The sequence below is a fragment of the Cottoperca gobio genome, chromosome 12, assembly GCF_900634415.1.
Source record: "Cottoperca gobio chromosome 12, fCotGob3.1, whole genome shotgun sequence".
NCBI classification, from domain to species: Eukaryota; Metazoa; Chordata; class Actinopteri; order Perciformes; family Bovichtidae; genus Cottoperca; species Cottoperca gobio.
In genome coordinates, this window is record NC_041366.1 from 12,604,602 (window position 1) to 12,624,857 (window position 20,256).

Consider the following 20,256-nt stretch of genomic DNA (forward strand, 5'->3'; position numbering starts at 1 on the left):
ACACATTTAGATCATGGGGTAGTGGCGCACTTCAGCCTCTTGTGGACAAAATGAATATTACAAAAACAACTTTTTTTCACAGAACTCAATTATCCAGGCAAACCCCTTTTCCCCCTTTTTCTTAAGTCATAATCACAGGAGAAAAAAATATTTAGATCAGACTGAGAAAATGGATCACCACAATACATTTCTCTCACTTCTCAGAGCTTCAGTAATAATTACTTTGCACACTGGACAGTTTCACAGCCATACAAGCATCAGGTCCAGATACCTCCAATAGTGAGGCGGAGGTCCACCTCAGACATGACATTTCCTGTGCTGGCCTCAGCGACACAGTTGTAACGGGCGTCCTTGATCAGCGGCCCCTCTCGGAGCCAGCTGCTCACTAGTACCTCCCTCTGACCCAGCGGCAGGCGGTACTCCGATATGGGGGTGTCCAGACTGTGCCCATTTATTAGCCAGTGAATGCGGAGATCACTGGGACCTGAGGGACAGAATAGGACTTCAAGATGACCCCCCCGATTGTCGAGACACTGACACTCCACATGGACGTACTGCACACGAAATGGGAATACTTGCCTTTGGTAGATTTGTTTGTGGTGTTCAAGTTTCAACAGTTCTAGTGTGACTGAATATACATGCAGTGTAAAAATATGTAGAACGCCTGATCTCAGCTGTTATTCAGTGCATCTTGAACAGGTGGAGTCTGCACATATGGTTTGCATAGAATGAATATCATTTGAATTCATCACTCCTGAGATTACCAGAATTTTAGTTTCAGTTTATGCAACATAAACATTAGTTTTCTGTAAGGGGTGACTGAAGTCAAACATTTAAGAAAACAAGCCAGTGTTGAAAACATTTGACAAGATTTATTTAGCCTCCCTACCAAGAGCAATACTCCCAAAATGTCCCCTAGATTTATGTACATCTTCAACTGGTATTTTTCCATATATACACAAATATATTTACACTCGTTTACAGGCACAAAAAATATCCAGATTAAGTATTGAGATGTATGACATAGGAGCCTACAATAACACCCTGGATAAAAAAGGATCCACTTCTAAATGTTCCTTGTTTCACACCAGACTGCTGTTACATACTATACACAACTGTACCTTTCATTTAACACGGAATTGAGAACTGTGAGACAACCAGATCACTGAGAGGTTGACAGTTTAATATCGAACCTCGTCTTTTTAAACATTCACTCATTAAAACTGGTATCTTACCAGACACCTAAAATGAAGACGAACAGTCTTCCACGAGTCAGACGCCTTGAGGCAAAGGGCAAGCATGTTTGAAACAAATCCAGAAACACACACACACACACACACACACACACACACACACACACACACACACCACACACACACACACACACACACACACACACACACACACACACACACACACACACACAATTCTGGTTAGTTTGTTTGGGAAATGGTAACATGCAACATGCAGAAAGGAGAGAGAATGAGTGAAAAAGGGGGGTTAAAAAAAGTGAGAGGAATAGATTTGTAGTTGGGGAGGTGCGAGCTGAACCAATGTCACAGACACCACTCACCCAAGGCCAGGCAGAAGAGTAGGAAGGCCTCCTGCGCATGAACCCCCCAGGCCTGGTCCTTCAGCAGGGGAGGCAACAGTCTCACCTCTGCCTCCCGGGCCTCCACACTGTGGGGCTTGGTGGAGGAAGAGGTGGAAGAAGAGGTGGAAGAAGAGGTGGAAGAAGAGGAGGAGGAGGAAGAGGAGGAGGAAGGAAGGGCAGAGGGAGTGCTACTTCCAGAGGAGGAGGAGGAAGATGAAGTGTCGACAGGAGAGGAGGCTGTGAGGGAGGGAGTGATGGAAAAAGAGTGAGTATTGAGGGAAATAGTAAATATAAACAAGGGGCGACATGCAAAACAGACAAGACGGAGACAATGGGACAGGATGTAAAAAAAATCAACTAAAAGAACCTGCTGCAATAAATAAAATAAAAACAAACGTGGAAGATCATAACTACCTACACAATAAACAAAGTGATATTACCTCAGATGTGACTCATTAAATAATTCTCTGAAAATGTTCTAAAACTGAAGACTTGATTAAAAACAATAATACAAAAATAACTTTTAAAAAACAGAGCGTTTCAAAAACTGATGGTTGATATTGTCAAGCATCAGGTCATACGGAACATATTTAAGTTATTAACAGACAGCGTAAGGAAACATCACTAGTAGAGGTTAATACACAGGACCATAAGAGTTGTATCCATGTGGGAATGTTCACAGGTAGGCAGCAAATTAAATACAGAGAAACTCAACATTGTCACTCAAAGACAACTCAAGACAGTGGTTTGATTTATTCCAGCATTGTATATCATGCAACTCGTCGCTTGTCCACTTTCTGACCTTCAAACCCTACATTGCCACTTCGCTGGTTGAGATTAAGGCCCACATACCGGGTGCTGCAGACGGCAACACAGTACAACAAAGATAGGCTGTAAGTACCGAGCAAATCTTCCCTGAGAAATTACTGTAATGTTGAAGTCTTTACCCAAGACCAATAACCTACACTTTGCTTCGGAAAAAAAAAAGATGCAAAAGCTTCAATTAATTTTTCACCCCAGGCTGTACAAAAAGAAAAAAAACACGACTCCAATTTGGAAAACATCAAAGTAACTTACCAATTTGGTAAACAATGTTTCCAATTTGGAATTTAACAAATAGCTTTTCTCGCTGGACCGAAGCTGAGAGGGTGCAGCTTCTGTGAATATAGCTTTTTGCTTTATCATCATAAGCACTAAAAATCAGACAGCAGGAGTTAAATCGCTACAGGCAAGTGGGACGCCTGACTTAAGCTTTGTGATGATTAAGCTTCATGTGATGCTGTACACTAAACATACTTTCATATAGTTGTGGGAAGAGGCAGCAAGAGCGTGACCCCTATGAAACAGTCTCCATGCAGAGGCTTCTGGCTAGCAGTAAGGTTCATCTGCATCTGCAAACTGGATGGGCTGAGATTCACAGTCCACATCGAAGGGTTTCTCCTGGGACGGGCTGTCGCCCCCAAAAGTGTGAGAGGGGATCCGACCGTTTCCGCACTCCGGCTCAGTCTCATAGCCGGTGTCGCGGAGCGCCTTGACGTTTTGAGTGGTCTGGCTGCCGTTCTGCGTCGGCTGCTCAGTCATGTTAATTTTGTCAGTTGCAGACGCCTCCATTAGACCTCCCTCACACGCCCGGTACTCAGGCTGATGGGCGCTTTTGTGACTGCCCAACAGAGCAGCTCGCAGACGCAGGCAGGGAGCTGGAAGATACTGCATGTAGCAGTTGTACGCCAACGCGGCCAGGAAGAGGAGGAAGAACAGGAGGAAGAGGAAGAGGAGGGCTGTGCTGTTGTTGTGCTGCAGATACTCCGCCGCTGGGTCCCGGCTGTCTTGGTGCGGTGTGTTGGAGCTCAGGGGAAGAAGCTGCTTTGGCTGGAACTTGATTGTGCTGCTGGGCGGCGGCGTTAGTGATGAGTCAGTTTGGGGCGGGGAGGTGAGTTGGACTGTGGCTGTGAAGCTGGGAAGGGCAAGGGCCGACGTTAGTAGGGCTCTGTCTGTCTTACCATTACCTTCAGCTGCATGTGTGCTAGATGTCTCCTGGCTGTCGAGGGTGGTGGTCACGTGGCCTGCCTGGTGAGGGGCTCTGGCCGGGACATTCAGAGTGAGGACGTATCCAGCCAGGAGGCGGCTGAAGTTCTTCCCAGCAGCGGGGGCCCATTCCACCGACCAGCACTCGTAGCGACCTTGATCCTCTGGAGCCACGCTGTAAATAAGGAGACCGTTTTCGGCTATGAGGTGGAAGCGAGAGGCCTCGGTGAGAACCGAGCCGTTGGATTTCCACATCACCTGGGCTAGGTTGGAGCGTACCAGGCACGGCAGCTCAGCAGAGCTCCCTGGTTTCACTGTCACACGCTGGTAGTCCTTCACAGACAGACCTGACGCTACGAGGCAAAGAGAGAGAGAAGATATTGGATTTTGGACCCAGTGAGAGGTTTAGTATATCCTGTGACAGCTTTGAAGATGTAAACACAGCAATTAAGTTATGTTATTATGATATTCAGCAGTGTTTTTAAAGCTTCTTTATGAGGCTGTATGTGAGGAACTTGCACCCTACCTGAAGGACACTTGTCTGCGTCACCATTCAGGCTCTGGATTAGCTTCCTGAAAAAACAAACAAGCATTATTATCATTGCAATGTAAAACACGCACACACTGAAATGAGGAAATCTCTCGACTGAGACGGTAAAAGCAGGTCAAACTGGATGGAGTAGTAGTAAAGATGTCTCTTGATGGTAGCTTTGGTTTCGATAACCGGTGTAATAATGCATCAGCGGAGTACTGGTATGTGGAAAAGGGGTTACCTAAGCCGTTGGCTGGGCACATCAACGGTATTGACACAGGCAGCAGTGTGAGGGTCCCAGGCACAGTACGGGTCTCGAGCCAGGACACAGTCGTCGCAGGACCGATACCGGCCGCAGAAGGCTGTGGGTGACTGAACTACACCGGAGTCTGAACCAGCGTACAGGGATCGCGTCTGCAGAGAAGCACAAGGTTGAAAGATGAACCCTCAACCACACACACAAGTTTACAAATCACTTTAAATCAGCAAATCAGCAAAATTGTTAGCAGAAAGGTTACAGCACATGCCATACAACCAAAACGTTCAGGGTTCGAGCCTTGGGACTCGTTTTATACATATTATATCCCCCCCCTCCCCTCTCTCTCTCTCTTCTGTTCTAGTCTGCCTCTATGGCATAGAATGGCATAGACAGCATAGAGTCTATGCTGTCATCTGAAAAAAATAGCTGTCTCCAAAATTGTTATGCAAACTCGAGACAACCACAAACACACCACAGTAACGACAAACGCGCCGTCTCATCCAATTTAGAGAACTGATGTTTTTGCTTTTAGCAGTGATACCATCTTCTTTGCAACTTCCTTTCGTGAGCTTGGTTTCACAGCAGGGTAAAGATAAACACGCAACCTAGACTTGGCTAAATATAAAAAAAACACCTCTCAGTACCTAAAACTACATCCTCCAAAATGATCATACAATGGAACAAACACTTCTCTCAAACAGTTTCAACTAAAACGTACCATTAGAATCTCCATGAAGGTAGGTGTGTTTTTAGGCTGTTGTATTAGACTGCATCCGTTTTTAACTTAGTGTGCTAAACACTGAACTGACAGTAAACCAACACTGCCTGTCGGGGTGATATGTGCGTCTGCTGAGCTCAAAACACAGTTCCTAATTCTAGTGCCGCAGTTGTCTCTTTGTACGATAAGTACCCGCTGCAGTGACGTGACTGACCTCAGAGGACAGCAGCAGGTTTTTGATGGACTCAGAGTTCTTCAGGAGCTGGATCTCCTCCACAATGTGCACGTCTCCTTCATACACCACTGACTTGTGCAGGACTCCCTTATCTAAAGAGGAGAAGGGAAAAATGTTATTGGGCCGAGGTAGAAGCTTAAAAGCTTAAAATGCAGTGACCGAAATTAGCATTAGCGGCTAATACACTTGATAAGGACAACACTATGTGTAACAGTTATTAATATCATTTGCAATTCAGACCGATGTGTTCCTACCTGTTCCAGTGAAGATGACGTCGTAAATGTTTCCATCGAGCGCACGGACCCTCTCCACGACGATCTGAGTGTAGTTGACGTCTTTGGTGATGAGGCGAGGTCCGTTGCCGATCGGCAGGACGGGGTCCTCCAGCAGGGGGTGGTCCTTAACAAACTGAAGGGTCTTGTCAGGCAGGTGGAGAGAGCTGCTGATGTTCTGCTGTCGCATCAGGTTGTTAATACACTGGTGGAGTAAAAGAAGGCAGAAATGTTTTATTGTAAAGTATGTTCACATCCGTCTCTCTATTGTTTTTACTCATTCGTTCATTTTCTATTTAAGTCTGTATTATAAATACAAAATAAAGCATCTCCTTGCTCTGGACTGAATACACTTTGCACAAGCATTTACATAAAAACTGAGCTCAGTCTTAATTAATCGAGCCGTGTTAAATGCACTTACTGCTCCAGGACGTGGAGAAGGAGTAATGCCGTTGTATCGGACCCACTTGGTGTGGGACTGCTCCACCGTGGCCTTCTGCATGTACTTGCCCTTGGAGAAGACTTCTTCCACAGCTGTCATGTTGTAAGCGCACACTGCTGACAAGCCCACGTTACCCCTGGGGGACAGGGATGATGATTGAGTCGGAAGAGAAGTGGGGGAGGGAAGAGAAGTGAATTTAAGGACCTGCATTACACTGAAATATCTTTTCTTTTCCGACCCCTAACCGATCCCCTTCTCGAGATCTTCAAAAATCACTGACCACTGGGAGGTGAAGACCCCGTAGATGACCGTGTCCCTCCAGTCTGCCCCCTTCAGGATGAAGACATCATGTACTACGTTGAAAACAAAGTTGAGCTCAGGCATGGAGCACACTAGCTTGGCTTTCAGGAAGGAGGTCCATTTCTTCTGCAGAGTGCGTTGCCCCCCGAGGTCACCCTGTGGAGGAGAGGTTTATCGGCACATGAGTCGGGGTGGGGGAGAGGCAGAGGAAAGAGGCTGAAGGAAAAAGGAGTGAGAAGAGGGGGAGGGAATGGTGCAAGAATGTATGCAAGGGCGTAATTTCCACTGAGGATTGGGGAGGGGAACATGTCCTCATTACTTTTCAAGATCTTATTTTCTTCAGTTATTACCATTCGCTCAAAGCAATGAATGCTACGAGGGCTTTTTTTGCGCCGTCATTGACGTTCTTTGCGTAATATCTATATGTACAGTTAATTTTCTCCCCCCCCTGAAACCAAACCTACTTCCTTGAACGTGTGTACAGTTGATACAATAGCTGTTAATCAAAGTCTGATAATGAAATGAACTGCTGTGACCCGTTTCTAGTTATGCCTCTGGCTTTTACGGGAACATAATTGTATCAAAGTTTATTCCCATTTCATCATTTCTGGGAGTTCACACACGGGTTGGGATCCTCCAAACCTCAGACATGACTTATGCCTAAACTGCTGCTCACGATAACATCTTGAAAATCTTTTTTTGGATTAATTATTTATTTTCCAAATGTTATGTTTAGGTACCTTAAATACCGTTGGCTGTAGGGAATCAAATACTGCGTTATGTGAAGTAGGTTAAAATGAAATGCTTTGTTGTTTCAATGCTAATAATTTAGTAATTCAAAAGGATTATATAAGAAAAAAAGGGAACCTTTTTGTGGCAAGCCTTGGGAAAGTGCACTTGTATGTGCATGACATATATTCTAACTTACTAACTGTAGTTTATTTGTACTGTGATGTGAAATCAGGTTAGATCATGAAAAGAGGTACAAGACAATAGAACGCGTGAGAAAGATCTACACAGAGCATGCACACACAGACAGCAGGTGGATCGGGGCTAAAGAGCGATGCTGCTGGTATGTGCAGATGGCCCATGACGTGTACTGACCTTACAGACGCGCGCCACCCTGGGGATGAGCAGCTTGCCAAAGAATTCGTACTCCACCGACACCTCGGTGAAGAAGTAGTAGATTTTATCGTCTTCACCATCTACTCTGTTACTCCCTTCACTGATCACGTCGGCAAAAACAAAACTGGGCTCTGCAAAGGAAGGAGAGAAAAGTATTGTTAAAGGGAGTACAGGAAGAGACTGACTGATTATATTCCTGCTCCTAAGGGTGCCATTACACACATTCAACAGAAACCTTTAGAATTTATTTTGAACTATAAAAATAAAACTGAAATTAGGGATGATTCAAGCTCTTTTGATCCTTTAATATTGGGCGCAGAGTCCGATCTGATGCATATAGTCACCCAAAGTTGGTTAAATATGTATCTGACAGAACATATTTTTCACGAGCTACTTGATCCAAGTACTGACGGTCCAAAGGTTCAATAGTATTAAGTTTATAAGCTTCAATTATTGATATGAACCAAAGTTTAACCGGAGACTCCTGCGACCGACGTGACGCGAGAAGATGATGAGAGAAACTACATCAGTCAGTCCACCGGCCGTTGAAAACAGTCGAAATACAGAGTGGAGAATCTTTTACCTCATAAACAATTTAAACAATTTAATTTTGGCCCGATATCAAGTTACTCACAGCATGAACATTAATTGGCTATTCATTCAGGATGTTCACTTGTCACGTATTGTGCCAACTCACCGTTGAGCCATGATGTGGAGTACTCGGTCCTCAGCAGAGACTGGGACGGAGAGTATCTGGAAATAATCGGTTCACTGCCTAAGAAGTTATAAGCGGTCCCTGAGTACAGCTCTCCATCTGAGAGAAAAACAGGGAATAAAGTGCAATTTATTGTCAAGGGAGTCCATTCTGCCTCCCAAAAAACAAGAGATTATTGGGGATTATAATGCATTTTAAAGCAGGGCTGACCACCAACAGTGCTCTTTGTGAAATGACAAAAAAACTGGCTTCAACTCACCAACCATGACAGTCGTAAAGCTTTGCGACGGGTCGAAGGAGCACTTTCCCCGGCCATCTTCAGGTCGACCGTCCAACGAAAAGTCTGCGAGGTTCTGAACGAGTTGCAGATTACATTTCAGTTAACAAGGTTGCCGCGAGGATCGGCGAGCCCGATTACGTGTTTATTTGTGGCGATGCGCATTAACCTACCAAGTAGTCACACTGAGGCTGAAAGGCGTGCGTGCCGCAGACATACAGCCGCTCGTCGTCTACGACTTGGAGCACTCGGATGTAGTTGAGACAATCCCTCTGCAAAGACACATTCGATAAACTATTTTTAAAAACACTGATATTTTATTATAGACTGTTATAACACTAGAAAGAGTGATCGTGACGCCATAATAAATTACATTAACATATCAATAATTGAACTAACCTCTTTTGATTTTCCTTTCAGCGAGCACATCACCATGGGGATTTCTGCAACTGTCCACTGAACCTTGAAATCGTAAAAAAGAAAGAAAAATCATAAATAAAATTCTTTCAACGCTTTTTTTCTTCTTCTCATTTTTATTTTTATTACAAGGTATTTTGATACCTTGTTGTTTTTGACTGGTCACATTCTTCTTGCTGAGCTCAAAGATGGCCTCCCTGGCTCCCACGTACAGCGCGTCTCTTTTCTCACTCAGCAGCAGCGTGGAGTAGTTGAAGATCTCCGGCTCCGAAAACTCCATCAGATCCAAATCTGAGCACAAAAGCATTGGATCGCATTACTTTAACATCCGAAAAGGTTTCGCTTATCAACACGTGTTTTAAACAGTATTGAGAATTACATTTAAATCTGCTATAATCTATATTTGTATATGAACAATGATTATGTGTAATGTGAAAGGGGTTGCCTCTCAGCGCTACAGAGAGTTTCAACATTTCTCACAGCTCATCGTTTTGGTTTTTAAGGCCCTGAGTTGCAGAGTGTTGGAGATATCGGCTGTAGAGATGTCTGCCTTATATAACTAAACAGCAATGTCTCTTTCCAGAAATCATGACCCGGTCACTTAAGATAATCCACAGACCTTCTTATGAGCAGTTTTATGTAGGAGCTATCTTTGATCGAATTACAAAGAAGCGTGCATGTAGACGTGGTCAAGAGGCTCCTGGCCAGATACAGCTGAAGTTACAGCTCAGCTGGACTCTATTAATGTTTACATCTCGTGCAAGTCTGCGAGTAGATGCGCACTTCCTTCTGCGGGTTTATATGCTTAGCTGTAGTTCGGTAGAAAGAAAATAGTTTCTACATCAAAAAAGGTCTGTGGTTATCTTCAGTAACTGAGTCATGATTTCTGGAAAGAGACATTTCTGTTGAGGTTTTTTCAAATGTATATATTTGGCGCTTTGAGCACCACAAGCCGAGTGCCATTTAGTTCCATTACATCCGAGAGAAGACATCTTTGGGGGGGGTAAATATCAACAATGTCAACCAAAAGTGACGGAACACAACTTTGATTACTGTAGAGGCTTCATCCTTAAACGTAGATGTTGGAGACATGATTCTGCCTCCCTCAGTGAGACGCACGCATCTCTCGTTATACTCAGTGTTGTGATTGATGGCAAACCCAGCGGAGCGCTTGTGTCTGGCTGGCTTTGGTTGTGCCAGGTGCAAGTGGGTTCGGGTTGCAGGTGCCTGGACATAAACACCGGGATGATGAAAGCAAATACCCTCACTGGCTGACTGAACCGGTGACTGTGCCTCAGTGAGCTGAGAAACTTTGTTAAATCTAGTGCGAAACCTTGAGTTGAAAGAGTTCGCAAAGATCCGTCTGTACAGTATGAAGGCTCGGCTCGGTTTGCATTGCTACCGGAGCGACTGAACTTTACGTCAGCGTCTCCCGTTTCTCGTTTCAAAAACATGTAAGCTCATAAATACCAACTCAGACTAACAAGCATGACTTCCCTAAGTGACCGCCTGTAGACTCCCAGTGACTCAAAGTTTCAATTTAAAATCAGCACCGGGGTTTCAAAAGAACGTTTACCAGAAACGTACATTATATAATGACATTAAGGCTTACCTTGATGTCTCCAGGAGGTTCGAGGCACAGCGTGGGGTCCATGTGTGGAGACCTCGAGGAGCAGCCCCAGGAACACTCCCAGCACGCCAAATCCCATATTTGACTCTGATAACTTCGGAACTGTGAAGTTTCCTCTGCAAGACAAAAAGTGAAAGAGCTACAGTTAAAACTCAGGCACTAAAAATAAATATTTGACAAGGTAGAAATGAACGAGTTCCTCACGGGCTGATCTTATCATGCAGCACAGGCGTTTAAAAGGGAACAGGCATCAAATTACTTTCCCTCATACTGAAAGCCGGCAGGTCTGATTCATCCTCTTTGGTATCGGTTAAGGAGGTTAGTAAAGCACGTCACACGCATTTGAATAAAATCAATAGATAGAAGACAATCTTTTAAGACAATCAAATAAATATCTTTATTTTATAGACTAAAGAATTAATCAAGTCACTGAGAAACTCATTTGCAGATTATGAAAATAAACTATGGATCGATATTAAACTTAGGCGCTTTGCTCCTCATGTCCTTTGTTCTTTATGTTCTTAATCCGGCAGTTGTATTGTTTAACACACTGCAAAAAGAAAAGAAAAAAGGAAGTAAACTCTCGCTCGTGTTCAGAAACAACGCTGACATTTGCAATTTTCCTACTTTCCTTCCAGTGTTCACTTAAAAGGCCCTCTAATAAATTACTGGTTGCTTCAGGAACTTGGAACCATTTCAGAGGTGTTAAATAACAAAGCAGGAAAACAGATGGATGTGAAGTTCTCTCTGAACGAAGAATCAGACCCTGTGAGGGGGAGAGGGGGGGCTGCAGCACATGATGAGGTTCTGAACTAACACGACTTACAGAGGCAGAAAAACACCCTGGAACTACACTCTGGCATACGATGCTTCAGCTGATTGTTGGCATGTGTGTTACGCAACAACTTAACACTTCAGGCTTAAGAAAATCCCCCTTTTTGTTTTGAAAGCATATTATTCTGCGCTGCACTATTGTTGAGACACAGTAATAGGTGTATCCGTTTGCCTCGGGTGCCGATGTTGATGATGACAGCATTCCTGGTAGCCATCAGCGCTTATCAGATGAGAGTGTCGTTTTCCATTTATCCAATTTGTGGAGCATGGTGATCTTTCTGTCTTTTAACAGCTCTCTCCTGGTACATTCACTTCAGGCCTGATAAGGACTCCATTAGGCTGCTCTGTGCCATTTGTGTTGAACCTATCCAGACCCACCTCAGGAGGCTGATGTTTTTGTATTCAATAAAACCTTAAAGTTGTCATATTCCAGTTGTTCCCCTTTAGCACTCGGCTTTAAAGTGCAACTCACAACAGTATCTCATTCCTCAACGCTGAGAAGAGAAGTAATAAATAGTCAATTGGTACTCTTGGTTACTAATAGCCCCAATAAATCATGCCAAAAAAAAAAAAAACTGTCAGTTCTCACAATATAGTTTAGATCAAGCAAATGGTTTGATCTTGGAATGCTGTGCATTTTATTTTAATTCTCAAAACTAGTGGATTCAGTAACTACAACTAGTATTATTGAGCTTTCAGTCACTCATTTTTGCCTAAAACGGTAAATATCTTTCGACTGAACAAACAAGTCTCCTGTTTTAGGTCAGCAGAAAAGCTGGGGGGAAAAAAAGCTTATGCTTTAAAGCTTAAGTACAATATTAAAATAAATCTCTAAATCTGTTCTCAATTCTGCTTGTAATACGTGCAATGTTTGATAAATTTACTGCAATGCCGTGCACATGCAAAATAATTTTGGGGGTCAACTTTTAAGACCAAATTCATTCCGACGTTGACTTCTGGTATTAACTCAGAAAGTGATTAACTGACATAATTCAATTGTAAGGCTCAAGTGCTTCCTTTCTCTTGATGCGATCATGTGAAAGGAGGCGTGTGGGACACGTCAGCACAACTTCAGACTTTTCTCACGTTTAAGACTCTGAAGGCCAATGTTGTTGTAATAGACAGAAGGCAGGTGGGTCTGGCTGGTCAGGTGGTTGCATGCAGTTCTCAGAGGAAGTAAAGTGATCTGGCACAAAGCAGGTTATTCTGGTTTTCTACAGCAGGCTCAAAAGAAGCCTAAATACCCGCAGCACACCTCCGCAAAATGGGCTGGTCACGCCAAGAAGGGGATAAAAGGTTATCGGATGTCGTGCAAGACGAGGATTGAGATAACAAAACTTTTCTCTCACAGGAACCAACAGGCCCAGCAATACGGATTTAATTAGCATTCAAGCTACTGAAAAGAATTGTGTTCCCTCAAAAGTTACAAGTGGCTGAAGGAAGACTTGGTGAATAGAAATGACATACAAGATACGAGCTTACAAGGAAAATGTCAAATGTTTTACTACTTTATTAGGTAATTTGTCCTCATTTAAATTGTTCTAACCAAAATTGCAGAACAACTTATACAAATATAGGACAATAAATCATTGTAAACCACTTTTAATGACCTACTAGCACCATTGTGGCTCATCCCACTCAAATATAGGTTAGTAATCAGTTACCCAGCCGAGGGGGAGATATGTCATGTGGCGCAGCACGTTCAGACAATCAATGACAGCTAGAGAAAAAAGAGGGAGAATGATAATTGATTATTGATGTGGTTGTAAATAAGAATACATTGCCCCAGAGGTATGACCCTACTAACACTGGGATAGTTTTTTTGTGAGGGTTACCACCGACTAAATCTGGCAAAGATGGAATTCCATCCCGGCTTCAGCCCGAGCCCTGGACTCCTCTCTGCTAAAGAGGGGGTCAAACACACAAGGACCTATTGTTTAGTGAAGATGAGGGTAGCCTCCACTCCACCCCCCCCCCCCCCATCACATCATCACTGCAGAGTAGGCAACAATGAACAGAGCGAAAGAGAGCGAGAAAAGAGAAAGCCATCGTTTCTCGCTCTCATCCAGTTCTTTTACAGTGTTGCCAATCTAAATGCCAGGACAGCTTAGCCCTGAGCCAAGCCAGTGTTTTCAAAGATCACACAGGCCCATGAGATCTGGATGAATCCCATAAAGATGATCCATAAACTGTCCGATGATGATGGCAGCAGCAGCAACTGTTAAACAAGAGACGGGGAGAAAGAAAGGGAGCGACGTAGGCACAGTGTGAACGGATGAGATAACAATACTGAATTTGGGATGAAACCCCCAGACTGACAAAATTCTTCTGTTTTTTCACATCTAGTTTTTTGCCTTCTTTACACTGGCTGCACGCTGCATGAATAAAAACCTCAAACTGGACTCCTCCCACTATCTTTGCACTTCTGATGGCCTCCATCAATCTTACCACTCTGAGCCCCATTAATGACGAAGCTTTTAAAAAAAAGAAGCTTCAAACCCCGTTGAGAGGCAGTGTTACAGTAGCAGAAAGAGCAAACTGGCAGCTACCTTATGCTGCTGAGAGATTTAGAGGAGTGGCCACACTGGCCTGGGATATTTAAGACCGTTACCATGCTGGCAGGTCTCTTTGAGCCCTTTGTGTTCCTCTCTCAGCTCCTTTGGCTGAGCAGGGAGGTTGACACCTGCTTGGGGCCTTGGGGTTCCCAGCACTGTGCTGTTAACTGGGCACAGACATTGGCAGGCTACACACTGAGGACAGGGGGGGACGGGGGGGGAAACTGGAGCTCTGCCTATCTGTGCACAAGAACTGTGAATGTGTTAGAGTATAAACGAGAGAAAACTTTATCTGGAAAGTGATTTTATGACTTTGTGCAACACAAATAAATCCTTAGGGGTGTGCCAACCATTTCATTTTGATTTAAGTCAGTCATCATAATAAATCACTGTATAACCAGAGTTAACCTCTGGGGGGGGGTTCGCAGCTACACACTTATTGTTTTTCCCTTCGGCACACACTGTTAGCTAATTAACCATGACCACAATGACTGCCGAATTACCAAGGCAGCCAACCACAATTACACTCTTCCCGAATAAGGGATTTCTGTATAAAATAAAGCAAGAAAAAAAAAAGCATGTTTTAGTTGGAAAAGAAGAAGGTTTGTTTGCACTTGTCACTCAAGGCAGAGCGGTGTCCTTGTAAAGGAAAAAAAGATAAGAGATACAGAGTGGCATCTTCACGGCAAATACCGTTCGTCTAAAGGCCAACAGGTGTACAAGGCGTATCCATGGGATTGTAATAAAAAGGGGGAAAAGCCAAAGAAAACCTTCCCTCTGTTGGGTTCAGATAAAATGCTAAATCAAATTCAAAAAGGCAGAATGAAAAGTCAACAGAGTACAGACAAGAAATTGTACTCAATGCGGATAGTCATATCATTGTCGATACGTAACTACACCTTCGGATACGCCGACCATTATGATTAGATGTGCTCTCTGACAAACACGCAACTACACGTCGGAGTTATGGCGCCTTCGGGTATACTATGTGATGAACGTATGAAGTGTGACTGATAAGCATGTGCCCTTTCGCCTCTCTCTTTTCTGATGACGGTGGAGATTGGTGAGATTGGTGAGAGTAAAGACAACATGAAGCATGATGAAGGAAGAAAACGCTCCGTTATCTTCTTCTTCTTAGTAACACACATCTAGCAAAGCCATCTTGATTGCAAGCCTTCTGCCCTCTGTCACGGTGAATGAAACAACGTAAATACGGTGACCGTACGGAATAGTCTCATACTCAGAAATGACCTTTCCACGGTAAATAAGTGAAGCATGATACGGTCTAAAGATTCACGCATTTAGTGTTGAAGTAGTGCTAACAGTGGGAGAAATCTGACACTGAAGAGTAAATTCAAAACCTAATGTAGCCTTTAACTCCCATAAACCCCCTGTGTTGACCATAAATCTGGCTTAAGTGTGGATTGGCACCCCCAGCTGCGTCGACGGACTGGCTTAATCTAAATGAATGGAGTGCTCAAGTCGGTCTGAACACGGCCCGACAGTCATTTGATTTTTTTTTTGGTGCCGATTGTCATGGGTTAGAATACTAAAAAAGGAAAGGGCTTATAAGGAAATAGTTCAAGTGGACTGAAGCTGTATTGACTAAATCAACCGTATCCGATTTAAAGATAATCCAATTCCCTGATGAAATGTGAAATGTCCCTGAAAACATAGCATCTTCTCCACTTGCCACCTCATTTCCAATGCAGAGAGTGCAGAAAAGAAGCTCCACATCCTGTGAGCAGAGAGTAGGCTGAGGATACAGAGTGTGATGGAGGGTGATGTGAAGGAGTTGGACATTCAGCGCCTGCCAACAACTCCAACCCCTCGCTTCTTTTTCCTCTCACTGGCTCCCTTTTCCGTGTACTCATCATCAGCATCAATGCACAGAGTTGCTCTTCTTCCTGTCGCTGCAGCACGCCAAAGAGGCTGCTACTCATTTTGTTTTCTGCTCCGTCTGTACTAACGGGCCTAACCACGGACAAACAAACTAAGTAATGGGAAAAAGTAGTTCATATTGTGGAAAGAATGTCTCTTTTGGCAGTTCAGTGCGACATTTCCATGCTGTGCACTAAACTTTGCTCTAAGTTGTTCATATTCCTTTTAGTAAAAAACGACTGCTCTTGTCAAGTTGCTGCTTCACACCTACATATAAAAGGCTATAACTATTGTCAATTCAGCACAAAAGGAGGAGGAATTGTTTTTTGGTATGACTACAGCCGTTTCTCAGACAGTAGACCAACTTGTAACCACTGCAGATCCTTTATATATTAGAGGGTAGACTTAACAGAAATACCACTCTGTACAACGCAATACAGTTCAACAGCACCACAAACATCCTCCAAAATGACAAAACTGTTTCAATGTTATATCCTTATGAAGGTAGGATTCATAGGATTAGACCGCATTAGTTTGAGCTAAGTGTGCCTAGTAAACTGAGTATGCGACCAAAAAAACGTTTTATGCACGTGGCTGTAAACGTTTATTTCTGATATAAAGTTGGCCATTTCAACATTACATGGGGGTCAATGGGGATTGATTTGCATTTGGAGCCAGCCTCAAGTGGCCATTCGAGGAATTGCAGTTTTTGACGTGGTATTGTTTCAGTATCGGTATCGAGATCCTTTAGGCACAGCGCTGACATTTTATGCTAATGCCCGTGCTTTGGTGAAGGATTCCTAATAAACCTATCATATAGTTTGACATAAACAGCAGTAATGTTATCATCATGGGACTGTCGGTTTTCTTCTCCTTATATGATAGTAAACTGACCATCTGTGCACTGTTGGTTCTTGAACATAAAGACCTTTTAAAATGTCACCATGGGCTTAGGGAACTCATTTAATTCCCATTTGCTGACATTCAATAGACCAAACATTTAATTGATTGTTGAAAATACTCATGTAGATTAACATCAGTAATAGTTTCAGCCCTATAATTGAATAGAAATGCATATAGCATCTCCAAATACATGTATGTCAGCAATCATATGCACAAATGTATGCACTTTAAACTTTTTTTAAACCAACAGCACTAAGGCTTGCTCTTATACATCAATAAGGGGTACTGCGAGTTATTTGGAGCTGGGCCTGTATGGGAAAGTGAGCGAGCGGGAGAGCCTTCACTTGAAACAAAATACTGAGACCGCAGAGGATGACACGCACTGATGGGGACAGATGTCTGCTCCAATGTCATTTGCAGATTAATGGAGTTTGGCTCTAGATGTGGCAGAGACTCGAACCCGCTCACATCTTTACACGATCATGCCAACTGCGGGCATCGAATCCCTCTTCTATGACCAGACAGGAACCAAAAGCCCATCTTAAAATACTGCCAGCTGCATCAGAGTTTTGGGTTGCGTTTCCCTACAGGCTGATGAAATGTTTTTGACATTTCAAGTACTGACGACCAAGGCTTTACCGTCTCTCAGTATGGGCTGAGCTACTGGCGTTACAACTGCTGTAACACTTTCCTCTTATAAATCAGGGCTACAGCTTGTCCACAGATTTTGTTCCGCTCATGGGCAACATCGTATTGCACTTTAAGATTGTATGACTCATGATGGACAGTTAAGAAAAGATCATAATCCGTACAGCAGAACCAGCGATATCGTCTTTTTTATTCAACACATTTGACATTCATTGTCAAAACGCCTACATTACCCACAATGCAGCTCAAGCACTGACAGTTAGGCTAGTTAGGCAGTAACTACGCTTCTTTCTACCTCCAAACCTCCAGTATTAGTCTTCAGACCCAACCAAAGCTGACTCAAGTGACATCACTTGTCGTAATCTATCAGACTTCACACAGCTCCCTCTGGAGCAATAAAAGGCTTTATACAACTACGATGTGTAAAATCGTTTCCTCTTACTTTCAAGAACGGTCTCACTTGCTGGATTTCTCAAACTGTCCGGATAAATCAACACACAACAGTTCGACCTGCAGCTCTGGTCCATGTGCAAACCACCTGGAATCCATTGAAGAAAGACATCAGCCTTCAATCGCTAAGTGCAAAGCGACCGCGTCAAGGCCACATCATGTAAACATGAAGTCATCTGAAAGCCAATGAACAGCTGAATGACCTGCTCTGCACATCTGACTGTTGGTCATAGAGAGGAAAATCATCTAAAAACTGCAACAGCTGATGTAGCAGTCGTCGTACATTATCCGTGGGGAGCTCACCGGATGACAGATGGGGAGGAAAAGTCTTAAAAAGCCAGATCAAGGATTAACAGCATGATCTACTACACTCATTAATTCACATTTAAGGATTAATGATGACAAGGGGAACATGAAGCTCATTTCTGATGCAGGCTGGACACAGAAGCTACTTTGGGTTATATTGAAATGAAGTAGGGAGAATTAAAATGTAGGTAAACCATCAATGACAACACAAATGTCTAAATTGAGAAGAAGAGCTTGTGTGAAGGCAACACTATACAGAGGATGTTAAATGGAAACACTCCTATATAATTACTAGTTGTATGGCCCCTGTTGAGCTAGCATGTCGACCTAAAGTGGCCACAGCAAAGGCAAATGAAGGGTCAGGTCCAGTAAAGGGTATATTTAGTCTGCCGATGGCAAGCTTTTTAAAAACAACACGCCCTATCCCCGAGTCACGTGGCTCTGGAAGATCTGAAAACTTCCCTATAAAAACATACGGGCAAATGAAGTAAGCCAACTAGAAGAACAGGGATCGCTGTGTGGTGTTCCCCGTCCAAGTACTGAATGTGCCCCTGTAACATGAAAACATCAAACAACATCACCATGCACTTTTCCTTTTAATTAAAAAGGAGGAAAGTGGACAAGGTTTTACTATTGACATCTGCATTGGCAGAAAGTAACAATAAAAAGGAGGTTAAGTTTCAAGGATCACCTAGAAAAGAAGCTACTTACACATCTACAAACTGCCTTTTATGTTGTTACCGTGATAAGTATACAGTTCTAAGACAGAAATGTAAGTTGTATCCTGACCCCCATTAAGGCATTACTTCTGTACAAATAGTCCTTTCCCTCTATATGCATAATGTCTTTGGTGCGAAATGGTTAATATTACCAATAATGCACACACAGCAGTAAATGGATTAAAAAAAAAAAAGACATTTCCTGGAAGAAGACAACTCAAACGTCCTAGTCTGGATGAGAGCACATAGGTGATACTGTCCAGTGAAAAACTTTTTTTGGGATGACTTATCTTGGGGTGAATACTGGTACATTATATAGCCTGAGGTCACACGGAAGCAACAGCTCACAGTGAAGTCATAAACCTTTCACTTGATGTAGTTTCCTCGAGGCTACTGTGATGCCAGCCAGGCCTTGGGGCGTATAATGTGGGACTATTTTGGGAAGCTGTGAAAGCCCAGCTGAAGGTCTTATAGTTTCCAGCTGAAGGCCTTGCGGTCCCGAGTTGGTGAATGGTAGTCCCATTGGTGGCAGCAATAGCCAAGGGCAGGTGTCTTCAGCTCCCAGAGAGGAATACATCCATAGGTCTGGCTTTTCAATAGGATAAATAGGATTGCCGTTAGTTAAATTGCAAATATTTTATAGATTTTTTTTGGTGCACTGGTGAAAGAGTACAATGAGATAAATAAAGAAACAAAAGTCTTTCAGATGACAGTTACTGGGCTGTCCCACCAGCCAGGGGACATTCTAAGGTGGTAAACATCACACAAATCCCTGCTATATTTTCCTCCTCTCCTTTCTGCCTTTAAGGAGGATTCCTTTCTCTTCTGCTTTTATCTCAGCACAGTCTTCAGCAGGCACCGATTTCATGGTGGTAATTTTGGCTCAGCAGAGACAAAAAGCTCCTTTGGAGTGCTGTGTGAAAACTCACCCCATCACCCACAGGCTGCCACAACACTAACAGTGTGTCCCCTGAGCTTGGCATACCAGGAGATAAAACACTAATTTCACCATTTCTTCACAGCACAGAGAGGAATGAACAACACAAAGCCAAGCCTGACACTTTGAAACACTTATCACACTGTTTTTTTCGTGATCTGGCAGGCAGATTTAGGGCACACTTCCGTCCTTGCGGTAATAAAAAAAAACAAAAGCATTTTATAAGACTAGGTCACATAAAATCCAAGCAGCTAAATCATCAAAATATAAATCCATTATGAATGTAATGGAAGGAAAAAAATGCATGGGCAGCACTTGAACCGTGGGAGATTGTTGGCATCAGATGACCTTTCGCCCCTCCTCCCTACTTTAAGCTCCTCCTCCCTTAGCTACTGCTGCTAAGTAAGAGTTTGAGTCGGGGTCCTGCATCACCCTGTTGAGGTTCATTTCACAATGTTATTAACTGGTTACCAACTAAAAAT

At 43.3% G+C, this 20,256-nt stretch overlaps 1 protein-coding gene across 1 annotated transcript in view; it reads right to left on the reverse strand.

Moving 5' to 3' along the window:
* Nucleotides 1-1,688: 1,688 nt before the first annotated feature.
* The window catches only part of sema4d (sema domain, immunoglobulin domain (Ig), transmembrane domain (TM) and short cytoplasmic domain, (semaphorin) 4D), a 33,668-nt gene continuing 15,100 nt past the window's right edge, over nt 1,689-20,256 (reverse strand). Inside the window, 15 exon segments of the mRNA XM_029445104.1 lie at nt 1,689-3,972; nt 4,146-4,192; nt 4,393-4,565; nt 5,343-5,455; nt 5,618-5,840; nt 6,057-6,213; nt 6,358-6,533; nt 7,482-7,633; nt 8,200-8,316; nt 8,477-8,570; nt 8,668-8,766; nt 8,894-8,956; nt 9,056-9,070; nt 9,072-9,202; nt 10,524-10,657. Coding sequence (XP_029300964.1) covers nt 2,963-3,972; nt 4,146-4,192; nt 4,393-4,565; nt 5,343-5,455; nt 5,618-5,840; nt 6,057-6,213; nt 6,358-6,533; nt 7,482-7,633; nt 8,200-8,316; nt 8,477-8,570; nt 8,668-8,766; nt 8,894-8,956; nt 9,056-9,070; nt 9,072-9,202; nt 10,524-10,657 — 2,704 coding nt within the window. The 3' untranslated portion in view covers nt 1,689-2,962.